Below are 21008 nucleotides of genomic sequence, written 5' to 3'. Positions count from 1 at the left end.
GCTCAGTTGTTAAAGTACTGAGGACTTGAGTCTTGAATTCAATCCCTGGAACCCATGTTTGGTTTTGTTTTTTTGTTTTTTTACAGTGGTGTACCCTAGTGATCAAAGTGGTGAGCTGGTTCTTTGGGGCTTGCTTGGCCTATCAGCTGTAGCCTGCTTGAGGAACTGTACCTGAGGTTGTCCTCTGGTCCCCCCACACACATTCACACACAAATTGTGTGCTTGCCAGTTATTATTAGGTGTGTTAGCATTGCTAATTATTCAGTTATTATTAGGTGTGTTAGCATTGCTAATTATTCAGTTATTATTAGGTGTGTTAGCATTGCTAATTATTCAGCCTTACTTGTAAGTGATAAGTCTGAGTTGTGGTTCCTGATACTAGTTGTTATTTTGTCAAGTTACCAATTGTATTCACTGGAAATAATCAAGTAGTGAATGGCCTTAATCTTCTCCTAAGGGCTTGTGGAACTAGGATTTGCTTTCCCCCTTTTTGTTCTGTTTTGATTTTCTTAGAAATCATTACCTGGCATCAACGGGACTGGAGGCCCTTGGTCCTGTGAAGGCTCACTGCCCCAGTGTAGGGGAATGCCAGGAGGTGAGGTGGGAGGGAGTGGGTGGGGTGATGGAGCACCCTCATGGAAGCAGGGGGAAGGGAAACCAGGAAAGGGGATAACATTTGAAATGGAAATAAATAAAATGACCAATAAAAAAAAAGAAATCATTGTCTTTATTACTGAAATGTGCTTTTCTTCCTTCTTATTTGGTATTTTATTCTTCATAATGACAGATGACCCATTTCTGATATCCCATATTTATAAATTTAATTGATGTTAGTACATTTGAAAAATAAAACCACCTGTGATTATATCATTTCTAAAATTAGTTTACATGAAAATGGAAACTAAATTTCTTCAAAGTGTGTTCTTCTAGAATTAGAACCACTCTGAAACTAGGAACGGGTTATATTTAATATGACATTTAAATAAAACAGCATGAATAAGTAATTTATTTTAAGTCAGTTATTGTATGGGGAGATTGAAGTAGAAAAGATTCACAGTTTGGCAATGTAGAGCCCTTTTTACAATTATAGAGTATTTTACTGTTGTTCAGTGCCTTTCTCTGTCATTATTTGAGAAACAACTTTCCATTTCATCAGAAAGCTCCAAAGTAAAATTATACTTTTTAACAAAAGCAAGCAATGATGTAACAGCTTTCATTTTACCATTACAAATTCCCTTATTTGCATATTTATCTTATCAAACTTGCAGTCATTTGACACATTACATAGGCTTTAGATTTGGGAGCTGTTTCGTTTCGTTTTGTTTTGAGACAAGGAGTAATATAACTAAGACTTGTTTCTGCTTCCTGAACGCTGGAGTTAAAGGTCTGCCATCACACATGGCTACCCTGAATTTTTTTTTTTTAGAAAAAAAAAATTTTTCCTGTGGTCTATTTTGGAATGTTTTCTGAATTATATTTTTAATTTTAGTATGATTCAGCTTTATGACTCATATAGGACATTTTTTAATTTATTTGCTTATTTATTAAGATAGGGTTAGACTGTAACTTGCTATATAGACCATTCTGACCTTGAACTCACAGAGATCAGCCCAGACTCTGACTTTAGTACTGGAATTAAAAGTGTGTACCATCACGACCAGCACTCATACTTAACTAAAGATAGAAAAGTAATAAAAATTCTTTGAGGTGGGTTCGGTCCCCAGCTCCGAAAAAAAAGAACCAAAAAAAAAAAATTCTTTGAGGTTTATGTGTATTTTCCCCTCTTCGAAGCTCCCCTTGTTTAGGAGGTTGGGTCATCATTTAAGCAGTAACTTAGACAGAATTTTAAGAGATTCTAGTTCTGGTTTTAATTGGATCATTATATGTAACTATAGAAACTTTAAATTTATTTTTGCTCAGTTTCCCTGATGGTAGACATTAACAACTCTTTCTCAATCACTGGTTGTATTTATAAGAACACTCAACTATAAAAAGCTTTAATTTTTCTGTGAGAGGTAGAACCAGCAACCAAATTATACTATATATTAATGCCTAGTTAAAAATTATAGACTTACAATAATGTATCTGAAACATGCTATAAGTAGAATTCATGCAGGGTAAAATGTAGGCAGACTGACTTATCGTAATATGTATTTCCATCTTTATCTTTTTCTAGTCAAATTTCGCCATGGGACGCTTTCCCAGTACATGTAGAAAATGTTTTATGCTTGATTTTGGCTTGGCCCGACAATTTACCAATTCCTGTGGTGACGTCAGACCAGTAAGCTTTTTCATTACTATCTAATATTTGATAATTAAACTATTATTTCTAGTATCACTTTAAAGAAATGCTAATTATGTATCAGACTGAATGATAGGAGGAGGGGATGGAGCTCAGTGAATTTAAAAAACAGTGAATGTTTATGTTGAAGCCAGATTAGTAAATTATAAGATTAAGAAACTAGTACCTAGAGTTAACTGCATATAATCAGTAGGGGGCTTGAGTTTTAACTTTGTGATGTATTAGCAAGATGTTTTGTGATACACAGGAAGAAGTTCTTCTCTGGTGAACTTATGTATGGCGGCAATTATGCTCAAGGCACATATCACAGTGGTGAGATAGGGAGATGGGGATAAGAAATTTGGTCAAAAGTCCAAGTAGAGGGTTTTTACTAAACTTGCCTCTTAAGAGTTTTGCCAAAACTAGACCAGCAAAGACAAACTAGACCATGCCCCTTAGTCAAGGCCAACTTGAGAAGAGACTTAAGAGGGGGTTTAGCTAGAATCTTGTCAGTAGAGTCTACCAGATGTAGTGCACCAAGCACACCTGTTCGTCTCTTCACCAGCCAGGCTGCTAAAGCAAGCTGGAACACACTCCAGCCCTGCACCTTCTCAAAAGGGAACTCCTTGGTGGGGCCCTGATGGGGAATTTAGCCATGTGTTCCTGATTGCAGCAATTTGGAATGGAGTCAGTCTTGTCAAGCTAGGCAGTGGGAGAGAGCAGTCTTGGTTTGAATACACAGACCCTTACCTTTCTTATGGAATGTTCACAGAATTTCTTGAAAGTATTTCATTTGTTTGCCTTTAAAGCTATGTCTAGGGCTTATGTGGTTTGTTTTTAACTAATGCTTACCAACTTTACTGGGAAGTGGGCCAGGCAACTCTCCATACTGTTTTGCTGGCACTTCATCTCACTTTGTGACTTTTCTGTTGTTTACTTTAAACTTTGAGTTTGTTTAACCTTGGTTTTTCATTGTGATTTTCATTTCTATCAGGTTAACTAGTTGTATAAAAGATAAAACATTTTGATTTTGATTGAGCCAACTGCACACTAGTTATACATACATATTAAACATAATAATTAAGATCTAGACATATGAGAATCTTTTTTTCTTTTAGAATATTTTTGAGATAGTGTCTCATTATATAGCTCTGACTTTTCTGGAACTCAATTTATAGATCATACTGGCCTTGAACTCACAGAGGCCTGCCTCTGCCTCACAAGTGCTGGGATCAAAGGTGTGCATTGAATGTGAGAATCTTATGTGCTTGGTAATTTAAGCCATAGTGAGGCTTGTATTAGTATTAGTAAAACAGGTGATCAATTTAGAGTCTATTAGACTTGGATATACATCGAATTCTATTCTAGATATTAGGTGTTTGGTTTCTAGAACATTATCAAGGTATTGTTGATTTACTTAGAAAACATATTTAATGAGCACATATATGAATCATAAATCCACGTATTGGGGCAGCAGTAATAAATAGGTAGACAATTTCAAGAACCTTGCTAAGTTTATTTTAGTAAAAAAGAAAGATGAATTTTACTTATTTATTGTTGAGGCTGGTTTTCAGTATGTAGCCTTGGCTAATTTTAAACTTAATTTTTTTCTTCTATCTTTGAGGTCTCAAAAGTGCTAAAATGGAATACATTTATGATCATACCTGACCTAAATATATAATTTTGTGCAGTGATAACACAGAAAATTCTGTGTGTTGACATAGAACTGGGCAGAGGCCAGGAACAATTTTTGGAGGTTTATATTAGAAAGACCTCTAAGGAGATAATATATCAGCAATTAAATAAAATGTGAGAACAAAGCTATGAGGCTATCTAGAAACAAGTAAAAAGAAGATTAAACTTCTTTAGTTGAACCTAGTAGCAGTAGCCGGTAATTCCATGGGAGGCTGAGGCAGAAGGATTTAAAAACTTAAAACCTGCCTGGACTACAGAGTAAACTCAGGGCCAGTGTGGTGAACTTAGACCTTGGTTCAATCTTCGGTATCCAGAAGTGAGGGCAAAAAAAAAAAAAAAAAATAGTTAAGATTACCTAGGAAGAAGGTGTAGCTAGACTAGGAACGAGGTCTTGGGTCTGAGCCATTGGGACACTTTGAGCAATGTTGGTAGATAGGGAAGAACCATGACCTATGAGAAGTAATGTCAGTCAGGTAAGAGGAAAATCAAGAGCGCCGCGGTAGAATCTTGGAAACCAGATGGAGAAAGTTCTTCATGAACGATGGTAAGGTTGTCTGTCGTTCCTGTAGGTGTTACAGAGAAGTAACTGGGCACTGAGAAGTTACAGTCGACTCCTGTAAGAACGTTTTCGTAGATCAGTGAGAACCTGGTGTGATTCCAAGCAGTATGTAGACCAGGCATGGCAGTGACCCAGCACTTAGGAGGAGGACCAGACGCTCAAGGATACTCTCAGATACAGGGTGAATTCAAGGCCAGTCTGAGGTCTATGAGGAGCATGTCGAGTCCTTTGGATGTATGGCTAGAATGAATTAGCTGGGGCATCTGGTAGTTCTAATTTTAGTTTTGGGGGAAGCCTGTTTCTGATTTCTATAGTGGCTGTAATAGGTTACATTCCCACCAACAATAGATTAAAGGCTCCTTTCTCCCCACACACTTGCCAGCCTATATTGTCTTTGCTTTCTTGATGGTGTCATTCTTACTGAGGTAAGATAGAATCGCAGTCCTTTTAATTTGCATTTCTTTGATGGCAACAGATACACTTTAAAAACTTTTATTTCCATTGTATTTGTGTAGATGTTTGCCTCATGTATGTGTACTATATACCTGCCTTGGGACCACAGAGGCCAGAAAAATAGCATTAGGTTCTCTAGAACTGGAGTTAACAGTTTTGAACAGACATGGGTTCTGAAAAGCTACTATTCTTAAGTGCTGAGCAATCTCTCAGCCCCATGTTAAACACTCTTTAAAATACCTATTGTCATTTTTAGTTCTTTTGAAAGCCATCTGTACAGAGTATTGCCCCATTTATTGATTGGCAAGTAGGGATTTTTCACATTTAATTTTTTTGTAATTCTTCATGTAGTCTAGATATTTATTAGACTTCATGTAGCCCTTTGTTTGAGGTATGGCTACAGAGATTGTCTTCTCACTCTCTAGGTGTCTGTTCTTTGTGTTGATCATTTTTTTGCTGATCAGAATCCTTTTGGTTTCATGTTACCCATGTGCCAATTCTTGGGGCTGTTTCCTATGCTTATATCTATATCCTAAGTGTTTCTCCTGTGTTTGCTTTTAGCACTTTCTGTGTTTTGGATGTTATGTTGTTTCTGCCTCTGTATGTCAGTTGGCATTTTTCATTACAGCTTTTAGAAGTTTTTCTTTGTGTTTTTTTTTTTATAATTTTTTAAAAAAATGGTTTTAATTGCAAGAGGGTTATTTCACTTCTCCCCTTTCTTTCCTCCCTCAACCCCTGCCAGCTACTCTCCCTTAAAACCTTGCCATGCACCCAACTCAAAGATACCCTTGGGATAGCCTCCTTTTCTTTGATTATATTTGTCACATACATATGCATATATGTATGTATATGTGTGCACAATCTGTTGAATCTGTTTTTGTTGCTTGTGTGAATATGGCTTCAAGTCTGACCATTCTGCATTGGACAACCAATAAGGAAGCTCATCCCTGGGAGAGGCTAATTCTCCTCTCAGCAGTCAGTAGTTAGTTCCCTTAATTCTTTGTCTAGGGTGGGAACCCCGAAAAATATCCCCATCCACTCTAATATATCCATTGATGTTACTGTTGCTCCAGTCTTCTTTATGTGGCCATCTTTATAAAGGACGGCTTCACAGCCTGCTTACTGGTACTCCGACTCTTCCGTGATGTCTCATGAGCCAGAGTTGCAGAAGCTGGGATCCCCACGATCTATTAATCCCTGGTCTAACTACCATGGCTCCAGAAATTACAGTGCAGGCTGCCAAGGGAGGGAAACAGTTAAACAGTCCTACCCAGCTGCAGCACCGTGAACCGTGACAGTTACCATCATGATAAGATATGAATAAAGGTGTGAGAACTGACACATGTCAGTGGCAACTAACAACTGCCTAATGGGTCTTAAGGCCCACTCAACAGGAAGGAAATCATTCCTAGTCAGTTTCCTGGGCTAGTGAGGTTATGGACCTTAAAAAAAGAATGGATTACTGCCACTTTGCTAGACTGGCATCACTTTTTATTGCATTCTAAATCTTCTCCTTAGACCCACAGATAAGTGTAGCTACCACCCCTCATCAAAGAAGCTTCTCTTTATAGCAAATGGAGACCATCACAGACAACCATGACATCTTGACTATGATATGCCAGAAGAGGCTCTTCCTGGTCATGTCTATATGAAGTTCATAATACTTCTTATGTATAAGTATCCTTTTCTTTAGATGACAGAATGCAGGCAAGGAGTGATGATCTACAATAGGACAATTAATCCTTCTGAGTAGGTACCTGCTCTAAGCAGAGATTTTAGTTCCAAGAACTAGCCCCAGGAAGCATGAATTGAGGTGACAGTCTGAAGAATACCAAGCATAAAATTTTGAGCCAGAAAAAAATCGGTAATAGAAGGAACTATAGTACGTTTAAGAAGGCAAGATATAGAAAGTCATGTAAGCCAAAAGTATTTGGACTATTTGGTGTTATAGTGTCCAAGGCTATGACCATGATTAGCTTCATTTGTATTATCTAGTGTAAGTATCCAACATAAACTGCTTATACAGGCAAAGTATAGTTGTAACCTCTTTCAAATTAAGTTTGAATAAAATACTCAAGATATAGCGAGGTTGGCATCTCAGGTTATATAGTGATTTATCATATTCTTATATGTATTTGTACCCAAGCATTAGTGTGTACGCTATGATGCTTTGGTACTTGACATGATTCTGGGTCAGTGGAAACATTTGGCTTTTTTAAATGTACAGAGCTGTGTATATTTCATAAACACAACTATCTGATGGTGTGTGTGTGTGTGTGTGTGTGTGTGTGTGTGTGTGTGTGTGTAATGTCACTGAGCTACATCTCCTAAGTTCAATGCCCATCATGATGTCATCGTACTGTAAAATGTAGATAAATGAGCCTGTGAGATGGTTCAGCAGATAAAGGCACTTGTCATCATGCCTGATGAGTTCAATCCTCAGGACCCATATGGTGGAAGGAAAGAACCAGTTCCTGAAGTTTGTCCTCTGACATCCACATTCACACTGTAGTATTCATCATACCCCACTCTGGCATCACACACATATACACACACACTCACTCACTCACTCCTAAACTCACTCTTTCAATAAATAAATAAGTTAATTAATTAACAAATAAATAGAAATTAAAAACACAGATAGAAGAGGGCCAATAACTAAAACATCAGTGTTTTAAGATGTGATTTAGAGATATTTGTTCTCTAGTGTTCTAAAAGTTCACTACAAAATTACTATAAATAACATTTCATTATGACAGCAATGTTCTACCATTGCTTTAGGTGTTGATCTGTGTTAAAACTGTGTTGCTGCTTAAGTTCTTACTACTGTGTGGTTTATTGTAGCCTCGTGCTGTGGCAGGCTTCCGAGGGACAGTTCGCTATGCATCCATCAATGCTCATCGGAACAGGGTATGTATCTGATCCGGGTCATTATAGCTGTTTGTCCATGGCTTACATTAGACCAACGTCTTCATAGTTCAGTTCAAAGGTTAAAAAAAAAAAGCGCTCAGGAGCTGCGGGTCCCTTTCATAGCTACACGTTTACCTGAATGGTAGTTGTAATTCATTTTTATATAATGCTAATGTTAAAGGAATCCATAATACTAATTCATGATAGGTTGTATAATGGATGACAGATAAGGGCAGCTGCATAGAAAATGAAGTTGCATTTGCCAGAAAACGCAACAGCTAAGTGTGTCTGTTGGGAATGTGTCTGTTTAATTATGTATTAATATTGAAAATAAAATATAGATGTTTGAAGAAATAAAAGACTTGGATTCTGTTCTAAGAAATTATTCGTGGGTTGGGACCATCAAGATGGCTTGGCAGGTAATGGTACTTATTAATCCCCCAGCTGGACAGTCTGAGTTTGATGTTTGGAATCCACATAGTGAATGAAGAGAACCAACTTGAGCAAGTTACCTGGTCACTACATGCTTGCCTTGGCACATAAGGACCCACACAAGTACACACACCCCAAACAAACAGTTAAAAACAATTAATAGTGGATATGATGCTGTCAGTATCTAATGGATTGTTTTCTTTATAATATATAATAATTTTTGTGCATCAAGCGGTATGGAAATATATGTAACTCAGTGGTGAAGCTTTTAACTATCATGGTTTAAACCCCACACTGCAAGCAAAAGTAATAAATACCCTAAGCCCAAATAACATTCTGTTTCTTATTTCTAAGTGAAAGAAAAAAATCCTTTTAGAATTACTCATTTTTATTTTTAAAAATTGTCTTTTGGTCTGGTTATTTTTGATGTGAATTCTTTTATTTGCAACATTTTTTATTTAAAAAGTTGATAAAATTTAAAAAATTAGTAAATAAGTGAATGAATAAAAATTTTGCAATGCTGGCAGTGAAGTCTAGGGCCTTTTTCCTAGAGGCAAATAGTCTATCATTGAGCTACATTTTATCCCCCCCTTTTTTTTTAGGTTTATTTATGTATATGAGTACATTGTAGCTGTCTATGGGCACATCAGATCCCATTACAGATGGTTGTGAGCCACCATGTGGTTGCTGAGAATTGAACTCAGGAAGAGCAGACAGTGCTCTTAACCGCTGACCCATCTCTCCCTTACTTCTTTTATTTTTTATTTTATTATTTTTTTTCCGGAGCTGGGGACGGAACCCAGGGCCTTGTGCTTGCTAGGCAAGTGCTCTACCACTGAGCTAAATCCCCAACCCCTCTCCCTTACTTCTTAAAGCACTCATTAATTAGTAAATTATTAGTTGTATTTTCAGCATTTCTTGGTTTTAGGAGGTTTTTTTTATTGGTTGATTTTTGAGATAGGATCTCTTATATTTTAGGCTGGCTTCAAACTCACTAAATAGCAAACATGGTCTTTAACTTCAGATCCCTTTTCTCTCTCCCATGTGCTGGGATTCTATCATGCACAGACTCACCCTGTTTTATGTGGTACTGGGTATCAGACCTCAGGGCCTTATGCATGTTAGGCAGATACTCTTCCAACTGTGTTACAGCTCAGTCTGTTGTTTTTGCTTCTTAGTGGTAGCTGGGTTTTGTGGTGTTGAGAATATAACCCAGGGTCTTACACACTCAGCAAGCACTCTACCACTGAACTACATCTCTAGGTAGGATATTTATATCAAAACATTTCTTGGTATATTTATCGTGCATTTGCATTAATAGGTACCTATGCAGACATATAGATATTTGCCAGATGATTTATGGGAAATCTATTTAATGACTTTAAACAATGTGATGCACTCAGAAGAAATGGTTATTTAATATGAATGAATTCTCTTTTATTTCCCAAGGAAATGGGAAGACATGATGACCTTTGGTCTTTATTCTACATGCTGGTAGAGTTTGTGGTTGGCCAACTGCCTTGGAGGAAAATAAAGGACAAGGTAATTTTGAGTGTAAGGTCAATTTTGATAGGGGAAAGAATAAAAATGTATCCTTAATCTGGGCAAATGATGGTGCATGCCTTTAATCCCAGTACTCAGGAGGCAGAGGCAGGTGGATCTCTCTGCGTTTGAGGCCAGTGTGATCTACAAAGTTAGTATCAGGACAGCACAGTCAAGGCTAAATAGAGAAACTCTTGCTTTGAAAAACAAAAACAAACAAAATTTCTCAGTTGAAAATATACTTAGTAAATATTATATAATTTATATGATTCATATATAACATTATATAAATGTATTGCAATATCATGTAGAAGAGACGTTTGGATTGATTCGTGCCTATCAATCCAAATTCACTGATATGTGATTCAGTGACTCAGTGTCCCTAGCATGTGTAAGTCCCTGGATTTAATTCCTAGCACTACAAAAAAAAAAAAATCACATATATCTATTGCCTAGATATATAATGTTTGTATTTGAGTATTAGTTTAGTTGTAAACCCTATTTTAAGTTTTTAAGAAAATCCACTTATATATGAAATTTAAATTCTATGAGCAACTTCATTATATCACAGTATAATGAAGTTTCTTTCTGTGAACTGATATTAGAGAGATAATTATTTTTTTATGTGTACTGAGAACAGATACATTTATAAGACAGCATTTCTCCTGATGTGAATTGTAGCTTTTAGTTTTTAATTATCAGTTTATTTTGTTTGGAAAACCAGAAATACTATGTTGATAAAGGGCAGTAGACCCAGTTTAAAGGACTCTGAGTTCACTGGCATGGACTCCATGTTACTGTTAGCTCTGCGGTATATCGTCTTTCCTTCCCACTTGAAGCACTGTATCGAAAGCCGTTAGTGAGCACTGATTCCTGCTTAGCACTTCATAGCACATTGATTCCATAGCCTGCTTCAGTCTCCTGAAAAGAAAAGCCGACTTTGCTTCCTGTTCTCTTCCCTTCCAGGAGCAAGTAGGTTCCATTAAGGAGAGGTATGACCATAGGCTCATGTTGAAACACCTCCCTCCAGAATTCAGCACCTTTCTTGACCATATTTCCTCTTTGGATTATTTTACAAAACCGGACTACCAGGTAACCATCTTTGTGAGCTATTTACACTGATTTTTCTTCTCTTAGTCTTTGCTTTTACTCATTATAGATTTAAGAATGTCAGAATTAAGTCTGAAAGGTGCCTAGAGTAACATTATTTTAATATAGCCTAAGAAATGTGAAATTAACATGATGATGGAGATTGGAATATGTGCAAATGTGTGAGATAGAGAATGAGAGAGTCCTTTGGAGGAGTTTACCTCATTAGTCAGACTGACTAGGTAAAAAATGTTTCTGTTCGTGACATGATTTACCTAGTTTGTGACCCCTTGGGGAGAGGGGGGTTAAATGACCCCTTCATAGGGGTCGCCTAAGACCATTGGAAACCACATATATTTACATTATGCTTCATAACAGCAAAATTACAGTTATGAAATAGCAATGAAAATAATTTTATGGTTAGGGGTCACTCCAACATGAGGAACTGTATTATAGGGTTGCAGCCTTAGGTAGGCTGAGAACCACTGATATAGAGCATGATAATAAATTTTATAGCAATTTCTTGGCCAGAAGAAACTGTACAACTACATTATATATCTGTTGAAGGCTGTCTGTGCTGTTGGCTGGAGTCAGTAAATGTTGTTGGCCTTGTTCTTCTATGGCCACTGAATTAATTCTGTAGGGAACAGTTAATAAGCCTTTCCAAAATTCAGCTAAGTTTGCCTTGAATTGTCTTTGTTACAGAGAGAACCTGGTCAAAGCTTAGTGCATAAGCAGTTGTACTCCTGAAAATGTAATGCACCTCACAGAGAATAATAATAACATATATTAGAAAATAATTTTGTTTCCATTGGACTCTGCTGCTTGCTGTTGAAAATTTTAAATTTTAAAGTGTTGTCAGTGTTCATGCCTATCACAAATGAATTTATTTTCATATATTATTTCTTTGTGAAATTACATCTGTTATTTAAAGTATTTCAGAATATAAAGCAGAGAATCAACAAACCTTGGGTCTGAAAGACCTAAGTGAGTGAACTTTTTTTCCCATATGACTTGATATAAGATATTACACAGATTGTCTAACAAATTGAGATAATATTGTAGTTGAGTTTTTTCAGTGTTGGGTTTTGTGTTTGTTTTGAGATAGTCTCAACTTTGCAGCTCAGGTTAGTTTCAGGTTTGTAGTTCTCTTACCTCAGTCTTCCAGAGTGCTGGGATCAGACTGTTGCTACTGTGTCCAGTATCTTAGAGTTCTACTGCTGTGAGCAGAAACACCACAACTCTTATAAAGGACAACATTTAATTGAGGCTGGCTTACAGGTTCTGAGGTTCAGGCCATTATCATCATGACAGGAAGCATGACAGCATCCAGGCAGACATGGTACTGAAGGAACTGCGAGTTCTACATTTTGTTCTGAAGGCAAACAGAAGACTGTCTTGCAAGCAGCTAGAAGGAGAGCCTCAAAGCCCACCCCTACAGTGACACAACTTCCTTCAACAAGGCCGTGCTTCCTAATAGTGCAACTCCCCGGGCCAAGCAGATTTAAACTACCACACCCAGCAAAAGTATCCTTCCCACCCCCATTAAAATATTTATTTATTTTATGTATAATGGATATTTTGCCAACATCTATGTTTATGTCAATGCCTGGTGTTTGCTGAGGTCAGGAAATGGTGTTGGTTTGGGCTTTAGTTTGGGTTACTGTTGCCATGGTGAAACATCATGATCAAAGCAACTTGGGGAGAAAAAGGTTTATTTGGCTTACACTTCCACATCACTGTTTATCAAAGGAAGTTAGGACAGGAACTCAAGCAGGGCAGGAACTTGGAGACAGGAACTGATGCAGAGGCCATGGAGGAGTACTGCTGACTTGCTTACTTACTCTTCCTGGCTTGCTAAGCTTACTTTCTTATAGGCCAAGGACCACCAGCTGAGGGACGGCACCACCCACAATGGGCTAGGCCTTCCCACTTCAATCCCTAATTATGAAAGTGATCTGCAAGCTTGCCTGCTGCGCCATCTTATGGAAGCATTTTCTCATTTGAGTCTGCTTTCCCTCAGGTGACTGGCTTGTAGCAAATTGCATAAAATTAGCTAGAACACCTTAGAACTGGAGTCACAGATGGTTGTGAGCCACCCTGTGGGTGTTGGGAATCAAACCACTCCTCTGGAAGAACAGTAAGTGTTCTTAACTGCTGAGTCATCTCGCCAGACCTTGAAGTGTTCCTCTTATATACTTCTTTTCTGAAATGAAGATGATTCACTATAAGTTTTTCACTTTGATATTCTCTAAGGGTCATCTCTGTCACTTAGTAATAGGACAAAGTGTGGTTGTTTTTTTACTTGGGGAGGGATGGAGTAGACATGTGTTTGCTGTTTTACATAGTGTATATCATCTGATTCTTTTCTGCTCTCTGATGTTTCATAAGCAACGAGTGGGAGAACAGGTGATGGGAGAGTGTAAGTGAGGAAGGTTGATGTGATTGGCTGGGCGTTTTGGTGCCTGGTGTCAGTGTGACATCAGTTTTCAGCCTCACTCTCTTGCTGCTATTAGAGAGCACTGCTAGGATCTTCATCTGAGAAGAAGCTACTTTGAATTTAAATGTTCTTGTGAACTAACGCCTTCCATGTAGTTAACTTCAATCTGTAGATCATTTCTGAACCTACATGGTAGTGTACACCTTTAACACCAGTTTGTTAAGGAGGCAAAAACAGGTGAATTTTGTGAGTTCAAGGCTACTCTGATCTATATGGTGAGTTTAGGCCAACCAAGGCTCCACAGTGAGACTGTCTTAGGAAAGTTCTCCTTTCTGAATTTGATGATTTTGATGACTGTTTCATGGGATTCTTCACAGTATAGCCACATAGTTAACAAGAACAATCCTTCTCCGAGCATCACAGGTGAAGGCATCCCAGCATAGAGCAGCATGGCTGATTCCCTAGCTGGGTCACAGTGTGTATTTCTGATTTCATGTAGTCAGAGCTGAGATTAAAATAAAATCTTATATTTCATAATTAGAAAGTGTTAGTCACCTTTCACTTAGAATGTATATGTTTTGTAAATATTTAAAGATTAAGAGAATTTTATGGGTCATTATTATATTTTCAAGGTGCACAGGGCTAATACCTTATCCAATAGCCTATTGCAGTCTACTCTAACAGCAGGTGTAGACCTAGAGAAGACAGCTATTTTGTTATCTATCAAAACTTTTTATATATGTCTCACTTAAAATAAGTGGGAAGCTCTCCTTTTAAAAGGTTTCTGACCAGGTTCAGTGGTGCATAGCTCTAGTCCTAGCACTGGAAGCTAAGATAGGAAGAACATGTGTTTGAGGCCAGTTTGGGATGTAGTAACACTGTTTCAGCAACCAAAAGGTGAGCCTGTTGTGTTGTTTTGAGAAATTACATCTTAGTATCTATATTCTGAGTCTGTATCCCTATCAGTTTTTTTTTTAACTTTTTATTGATTCTTTGTGAGTTTCACAATGTGCACCCCAGTCCTGCTCATCTCCCCTTTCACTCATATCTGCCCTTCGCCCTTACGTCCTCCCCCCCCCAAAATAAAAACACAAACAACAACAATAGAAAAAAACAGAAGACCTCTCATTGTGGAAGCTGTAGTGTGTCCCAGTGTGTCCCACAGTATAGCCCTCTGTCCACACATCTTCACTTGCAAATGTTCATTGCAATGAGTCATTGGTCTGGTTCGAGATCTCTGACTTTTGTGACACCATCAATATTGGATCCTTATCAAGATGCCACTCAATTATCCTGTGTTATGAAGATCCTGCAGCTTTGGAACAGCAGAACAGGCCCTTTCAAATGCCCCAACCATTTGCAGATAATAGAGATTTTGGGATGGGCTAGTTCAGATCCCTGGATCTGGGCCTGGGTGCAGCTAAGCTAGTCAGCCTTATCTTCGTTACCAGGGTGGGCTCTGGCAGTGCTCCAGATAGGATACCCAGGGCTGCCATCAGGAGGAGGCAGGGTCGTCTTTTCTGCTGTTATGCCCTTGGGCCAGTTTCACCTGCACCTACACTTCCAGAGCCAGCTCCACTGTGCTACCCGGTCAAGGTTCCAGGCCCACTTTCCAAGTGTTGCAGCTGGTGAGGGGCAGGGCCATCTTACCAGCTCTTATAACCCCAGGGTCAGTTCTTTCAACTGCTACAGGTGGGCCAAGTCTCCTCTGTCTTCAGGGCTAGCTCACAGGTCCCTAGTGCTGAAACCTGCAGTCAGTGAGGGGCAGGGCCAGTTCACAGGCCCTCATCACATGAGCCTAGGGCCAGCTTTCCCAACTGCTGCAGGTGGAAAGGGGCAAGGGAGGGAGGGAAGGTATCTTCTCCCCAACCCTCACCCTGCCAATCCCTTGTTCTCAACTGATGAGCTCCACTGTTTTTCTTGGAGCTTTGGACCCATTCTCCAGAGTGCTACAAGGGATAGGACCAGCTCTCCAGAATGCTGTATCCAGTGAGAGATGGGGGTACCCTGGACATCCATATCGTCACCAGTGGCTGCCCTGCAGGGATAGCCCCATGTTCTCTAGTGGTAATGTGAGCTTCAGACCCCTGAAGCTGGTGTAGCCTCAGACTCAGACATGGCTCTCTGCAGCAGCTCAGGCTGGGACCTCAGTGTGGCCCCAGATATTGGGGCCACTCACAACAAGCTGCTCCTCTTCACCTTCGAGTCTCCAGTTCCATCTCTCTTCATAATGCTCAGGCTGTTCCACTTCTCTTTCTCTCCCATTTAACCACCACATGCTCGCACATTGTGGTGGCTTCTGCTGCTGACATCCTCCAAGCCCAGCTCAGTGGTGAGGTGTGGCAGCATCTGTGTCATGTGCTGGAGGGCAGGTCTGTGGGTGACATGGTGTTCCACATGTCTCTGTCTTCCTCCTGCACCGCACTGCTTGAATTTGATTTGATATTTTTGAGTCCTAAGCATAAGAAACATTTGACCACCAAGTCATGCATCAAGCTAGGGTGAACAAAAGACTGCCATTTGTTCTGCCCCTGACTGATATAAGAACAACGCCACCAACAAGATGTCCCCATTACCAGGGGTCCTATCAGTTTTTAAGTCCTAGAGAAACAAGATTTGTTTTTTCTCCTCTTTCTCGTGTGTGTGTGTGTGTGTGTGTGTGTGTGTGTGTGTGTGTGTGTGTGTGTGTGTAGGGACTTCATGTGGAGGCTTAAGGCTGATGTTAGAAGGCAAGGTCCCTTAGGTGAACCCAGAGCTAACCAGTAATGCTAGTTTAGCTAGCCCTTTTGTCCCAGGGATCCCCATTTCCACCCCCCTGAGCAGTAGAGTTAGAGAAAGGCAATTTGCCTGTAGGGATCTGAACTCCCTAGTCTTCACACTTCCACAGCAAGCACTTTAACTCCTGAACCATCTTCCCAGATTCATTTCTTCTTTTAAATGTAATGCTAGCACCCATATTTTCAATAAATGTTGAGTAAGTTTGGGCTATTGCTTTTGTTCTTTGAACAGGAAATATCAGGAAAAAGTATATAAATATAAGTACAAAAACAAACATACATTTCTTGTTTTGCTTTTTGAGACAGGGTCTCACTATATAACTCTGGCTTTCCTGGGACTCAGTAGGTAGATGAGACTGGCCTTGAACTCAAAGATCTGCCTGCCTCTTCTTCCCAGGATCTGGAATACAGGAATATACCCATTAAATAGAGGCTACACAAAAATATCTCACCTCTTGCTTTGGGAAATTAACAGCAGTTGAGGGATTCTGTGATTCTGATGATGTCTCTTTCCTGTGATTTTATTTGTTTGTTTGTTTCGTTTTGTGGTTTGAGGAGTTTGGGGATTTTTTTTTTTTTTAATCTAACCCTCTTGGTGCTGGGGTCAACACAGAGCCTTGTCGTTGTTAAGTAAGCACTTTGCTACTAATCTGAATCCCCAATTCCTGCTAATGTGTGACTTAAGGTATTGAGAGGCTATTTAAAGCCGAGGATGCTTAGAGAATAACAGGAGGCAGTCTAGGTGTTTAGTGTCGCACCCTCCACCCCAAATGTCAGACTCTGTTGGTCCTTTGGAGAGGAAAACTAAGAGAAAGAATGTTATAAGCAGGATGCAAGCAGATGCTTAAATCTCGAAGTAAGGGGATTGGAATAGGAGCTCAATATAGTAAATGAAGGGAGTAAATGGTTTGAGATTGTGTTGGAGAAAGAAGCCAGATGATGTAGAACTTTATAAACAAACTGTTTCAAGAAGTTTGAATTTTATTCTCAGTGAGCAGGAAGCCTTGAAAGGGTTAAAAAATGACAACAGCAGCAGCAACAAATTCTCAGGGATATATTGATCTTCTTTCTGTTCTTTTTAAATTTACATTTACATATTTATATGTAAGGAGGTACACATACTGGGATGCATGCGTGAATTAAAGGGCAAAGTGTGGGAGCCAGCTTTCTCCATTTCCTTGTAGAGTCCAGCGATCAAATTACTGTCAGGCTGGGAACAAGTGTCTATCAACTGAGCCATTTCTCTAGTTCCCTGTTTCTACTTTAAGAGACTAAGCCGTTTTGTCCTAACCACAGTGTCCTTTGCCTTACAGAAGCTTTGCAGTTTTATGAGATCCCATTTGTCGATTCTTGATCTTAGAGCATAAGCCATTGGTGTTTTGTTCAGGAAATTTTTTCCAGTGCCCATGTGTTCCAGATGCTTCCCTAGTTTTTCTTCTATTAGTTTGAGTGTGTCTGGTTTGATGTGGAGGTCCTTGATCCACTTGGACTTAAGCTTTGTACAGGGTGATAAGCATGGATCCCGTTGAAGGAATCAGAGAAAGAACTGGAAGAGCTTGAAGGGGCTCGAGACCCCATATGTACAACAATGCCAAGCAACCAGAGCTTCCAGGGACTAAGCCACTACCTAAAGACTATACATGGACTGACCCTGGACTCTGACCTCATAGGTAGCAATGAATATCCTAGTAAGAGCACCAGTGGAAGGGGAAGCCCTGGGTCCTGCTAAGACTGAACCCCCAGTGAACTAGACTGTTGGGGGGAGGGCGGCAATGGGGGGAGGGTTGGGAGGGGAACACCCATAAGGAAGGGGAGGGGGGAGGGGGATGTTTGCCCGGAAACCGGGAAAGGGAATAACACTCGAAATGTATATAATACTCAAGTTAATAAAAAAAAAAAAAAAGGAAAAAAAAAAAGAAGAGGCTAAGCCTTTCAGCTGTGTGTGTTCCAATAAAGCAGAGGAGACTCGAGTTGGGTAACGATGAGGCAGTGCAGGGGAAAGAAAAGAGGCAGTGAGTATCTCAGCACTGCATAGATGCCTTATGTCACACACAAGTCAGTTTGTTGTGACTTTGCTAGGCAACTCTCAAGTGGTTTCTTGTCCACACAGGCTTTTGTAGTCAGGGGAAGAGCAGGTATGGATGTTTGTCCATAACAATGACTTACTAGCCAGAACTCAGTCACCATGGTCAGGTTCTACTTGCAGGGGAGTGGCCAGGAAGATAGAGACAATGATGACCTTGACTTAGATATAAGTGGTGGAGTGGGTCATTATCCCTACCACTGTGACGACCTCTCCTTTCATTCTCACTGTCCTTGTATGATGGGGCTTCCAGTTGTTAGGCAGGGATCCCAGCCCTCATCCCTAGCATTTCTTTCCTAGAATGCCTGTGCATCCTAACATTACTTATCATTAGTTAATTGATAACCCCACCCAGATGTTTTCTCCAGTTTCTTCATTTTCTACTATATAGGAGTAATTTCTTAAAGGATTTCTTTATTTACATATCTTATGTATATGAGTACTCTATTTGCATGTAGCCCTGCATGACAGAAGAGGGCATCAGACATAAGAAGGCATCAGATCCCATTACAGATGGTTTTGAGACACCATGTGGTTGCTGGGAATTGAACTCAAGACTCTGGAAGAGAAGCCAGTGCTCATAACCACTGAGCCATCTCTCCAGCCTGCAGAAGTAATTTCTTGAGCTGAACTTTTTGTTTGTTTGTTTGAGACAAGGTCTCTCAATGTAGCGCTGGCTATCATGAAGTCTATGAAGACCAGGCTGGCCTGGAATTTACAGAGGTACCCTGCCTCCCCGCCTCCCTGCCTCCCCACCCCATTATATTATGGGGCTGTCATAGGGTCTGTGGGTAAGCAGAAATGTTACCAGGAGGTGAGGTTAAAATGTCTCTAGCAAGATGCAGTTGTTCACGCCTTTAATCCCAGCACTTGGGAGGCAGAGGGAGGCAGATCTCTGTGAGTTGAGAGCTGGCCTTACCTATATAGCAAGCTCTAGGTCATCATGGCTACATGGTGAGACACTGTCTCAACAAAACAACAGCAAAAGATTTTAATTTCTTTTAAAATTCTTTTACAAGGTGGGGAGAGATTATGGAATATTGGTCCTTGGCTAGCCTGTATTGGTCCTCTGCTAGCCTTCTTCAAATGGGGAGGGAGGAGGTCTTACAATTTCTCCCTTTTTATTATATATTTTCTTTTTCTTTTTCTTTTTTTAAGACTCAGCCAGCATATGCTGACTTTCTGAAGTCTTTAAAGACAGAAAGTGAACAAGGATGTATGGATTTACATGTAGTGTTTGGGCTGTGAGCGCCCATGGGCTATTAGAGAAGCACACCAATCACTCAGCCTTAAGTTACACTTTGATCTTGGGTGCTGAGACCATGCAGGAGACCTTTCCTTTCAGCCTTTCCTTTCAGCTTTCTTTTCCATTCTGGAAAAACAGGTAGTTCTCTCAGTCTTCATATCTAAGTTCTTTACTAAAAATATTCCATTTTTTCATTCTGCTAACATTTTCTTCTATTTACTGATTTTCTGCATACCATGAAGCATAAAAACTAACAAATTTCTGATCTACCGTGAGAATTTTCTCATGGGAGGAGTCTAAGCAGTGTCATCAGCAAACCAGAGTTCAGTCCCTAAGCTTACTTTACAGGCTTGTTTGTAGCACCTGATTGAGGAGTTACTGACAAGGAGGAGTGTGGTGGCCTGAGAGCAGCTATACCGGAAAGGAAATCTTCACTCTGTGTGGACCATGGTGTGTCTCCTTAGTCTTCCTCAGTCTGTATGCTGTTGCTCTTCCACTTAAGGCCACATGCAGTCAGGACAGGTTTGCATACAGCTAGCAGGGAGGAGTGGCCGGATCTTCAGAATTATATTGGATACTCTTCTGTGAAGGAGCATGGGTAGTCAACAAACCTAGCTAAGAGATTTTTTGAGCAGACATTGCTGGTCTGATTAAGATGCTGCTGTTTGGCTTAAAGGATAGTGCTGTGGAACGCCACCTTAATAAAGAAACCCACACTTAAGCTTTGTGCTGGGCCTGCCCTGTGATGAAAGCCGCATCCAAGCTCCGTGCTGTGACTCAGCACCTGTCTGAGTCTGAGTCACAGTGGTCTGTAACTCCAGTTCCAGTGGATCTCAAGCCCTTTTCTGGTCTCCTTAGGTACCAGGCACACATGGTACACATACAATAAATGCAGGCAATTGCTCATACACAGAAACTTTAAATTAAAGAAACTTTAAAAATACTAAAAGCAGAAACCTTGAAAACAGTGAATGCCACGTATCCTCCTGATTGCTTTTCCTTCGTTGTCTTCTGTCTTGCTGGGTCTGTTATGGGTGCAGTACAACTTTTGGGTTTTACTCCCGTATTGTCAAAATACCCCGAAGAGCAGAAAGGAAAAAATATGTGCATTTTTTTTTTACCTGTTTGATCTACTTATGTATTACTAAATAAGTCGCTGTCTTTTGCATCGAATGGTCTTTGAGTAAGCCAAGCCAGTATTAGCATTGCACTGAGGGTAAGTGCATTGCTTATCTATTAGTTTGCACTTATTCAATTAAAATAGAGAAGTCACGATCCTCAGTGAAATTCAATATATCACAATATAGATAACTCCTGCTTCCATTTTCTGTAAAATGGCAAATTGAAATTTTATATGGGGATAATTGACACCGTCATTGATGGTGGTCTGTGCTGAGGATAAGAGGATTATTCATCCACTGGGTCTGTGTCCCATGACTGCTGGAAACTAGCATCAAACATCTTTGTGGGCTGCAAATAGTTAGGAATTCAACCAAATTAT

The 21008-nt window shown here is 39.7% G+C and overlaps 1 protein-coding gene across 8 annotated transcripts in view; it reads left to right on the top strand.

Moving 5' to 3' along the window:
• Ttbk2 (tau tubulin kinase 2) overlaps positions 1 to 21008 on the top strand; it is a 111821-nt gene that overhangs the window by 64548 nt on the left and 26265 nt on the right. For all 8 annotated transcript variants that reach the window (XM_087652009.1, XM_087652013.1, XM_087652011.1 and 5 more), the window contains 4 exon segments: positions 2177 to 2281; positions 7833 to 7898; positions 9780 to 9872; positions 10839 to 10964. In XM_087652009.1, coding sequence (XP_087508135.1) covers positions 2177 to 2281; positions 7833 to 7898; positions 9780 to 9872; positions 10839 to 10964 — 390 coding nt within the window.

Source organism: Rattus norvegicus, chromosome 3 (assembly GCF_021556685.1).
Source record: "Rattus norvegicus strain SHRSP/BbbUtx chromosome 3, alternate assembly SHRSP_T2T, whole genome shotgun sequence".
Classification (NCBI taxonomy): domain Eukaryota; kingdom Metazoa; phylum Chordata; class Mammalia; order Rodentia; family Muridae; genus Rattus; species Rattus norvegicus.
Note: the sequence above shows the minus strand (reverse complement) of the source record. Positions and strands in the feature narration are given on the sequence as shown.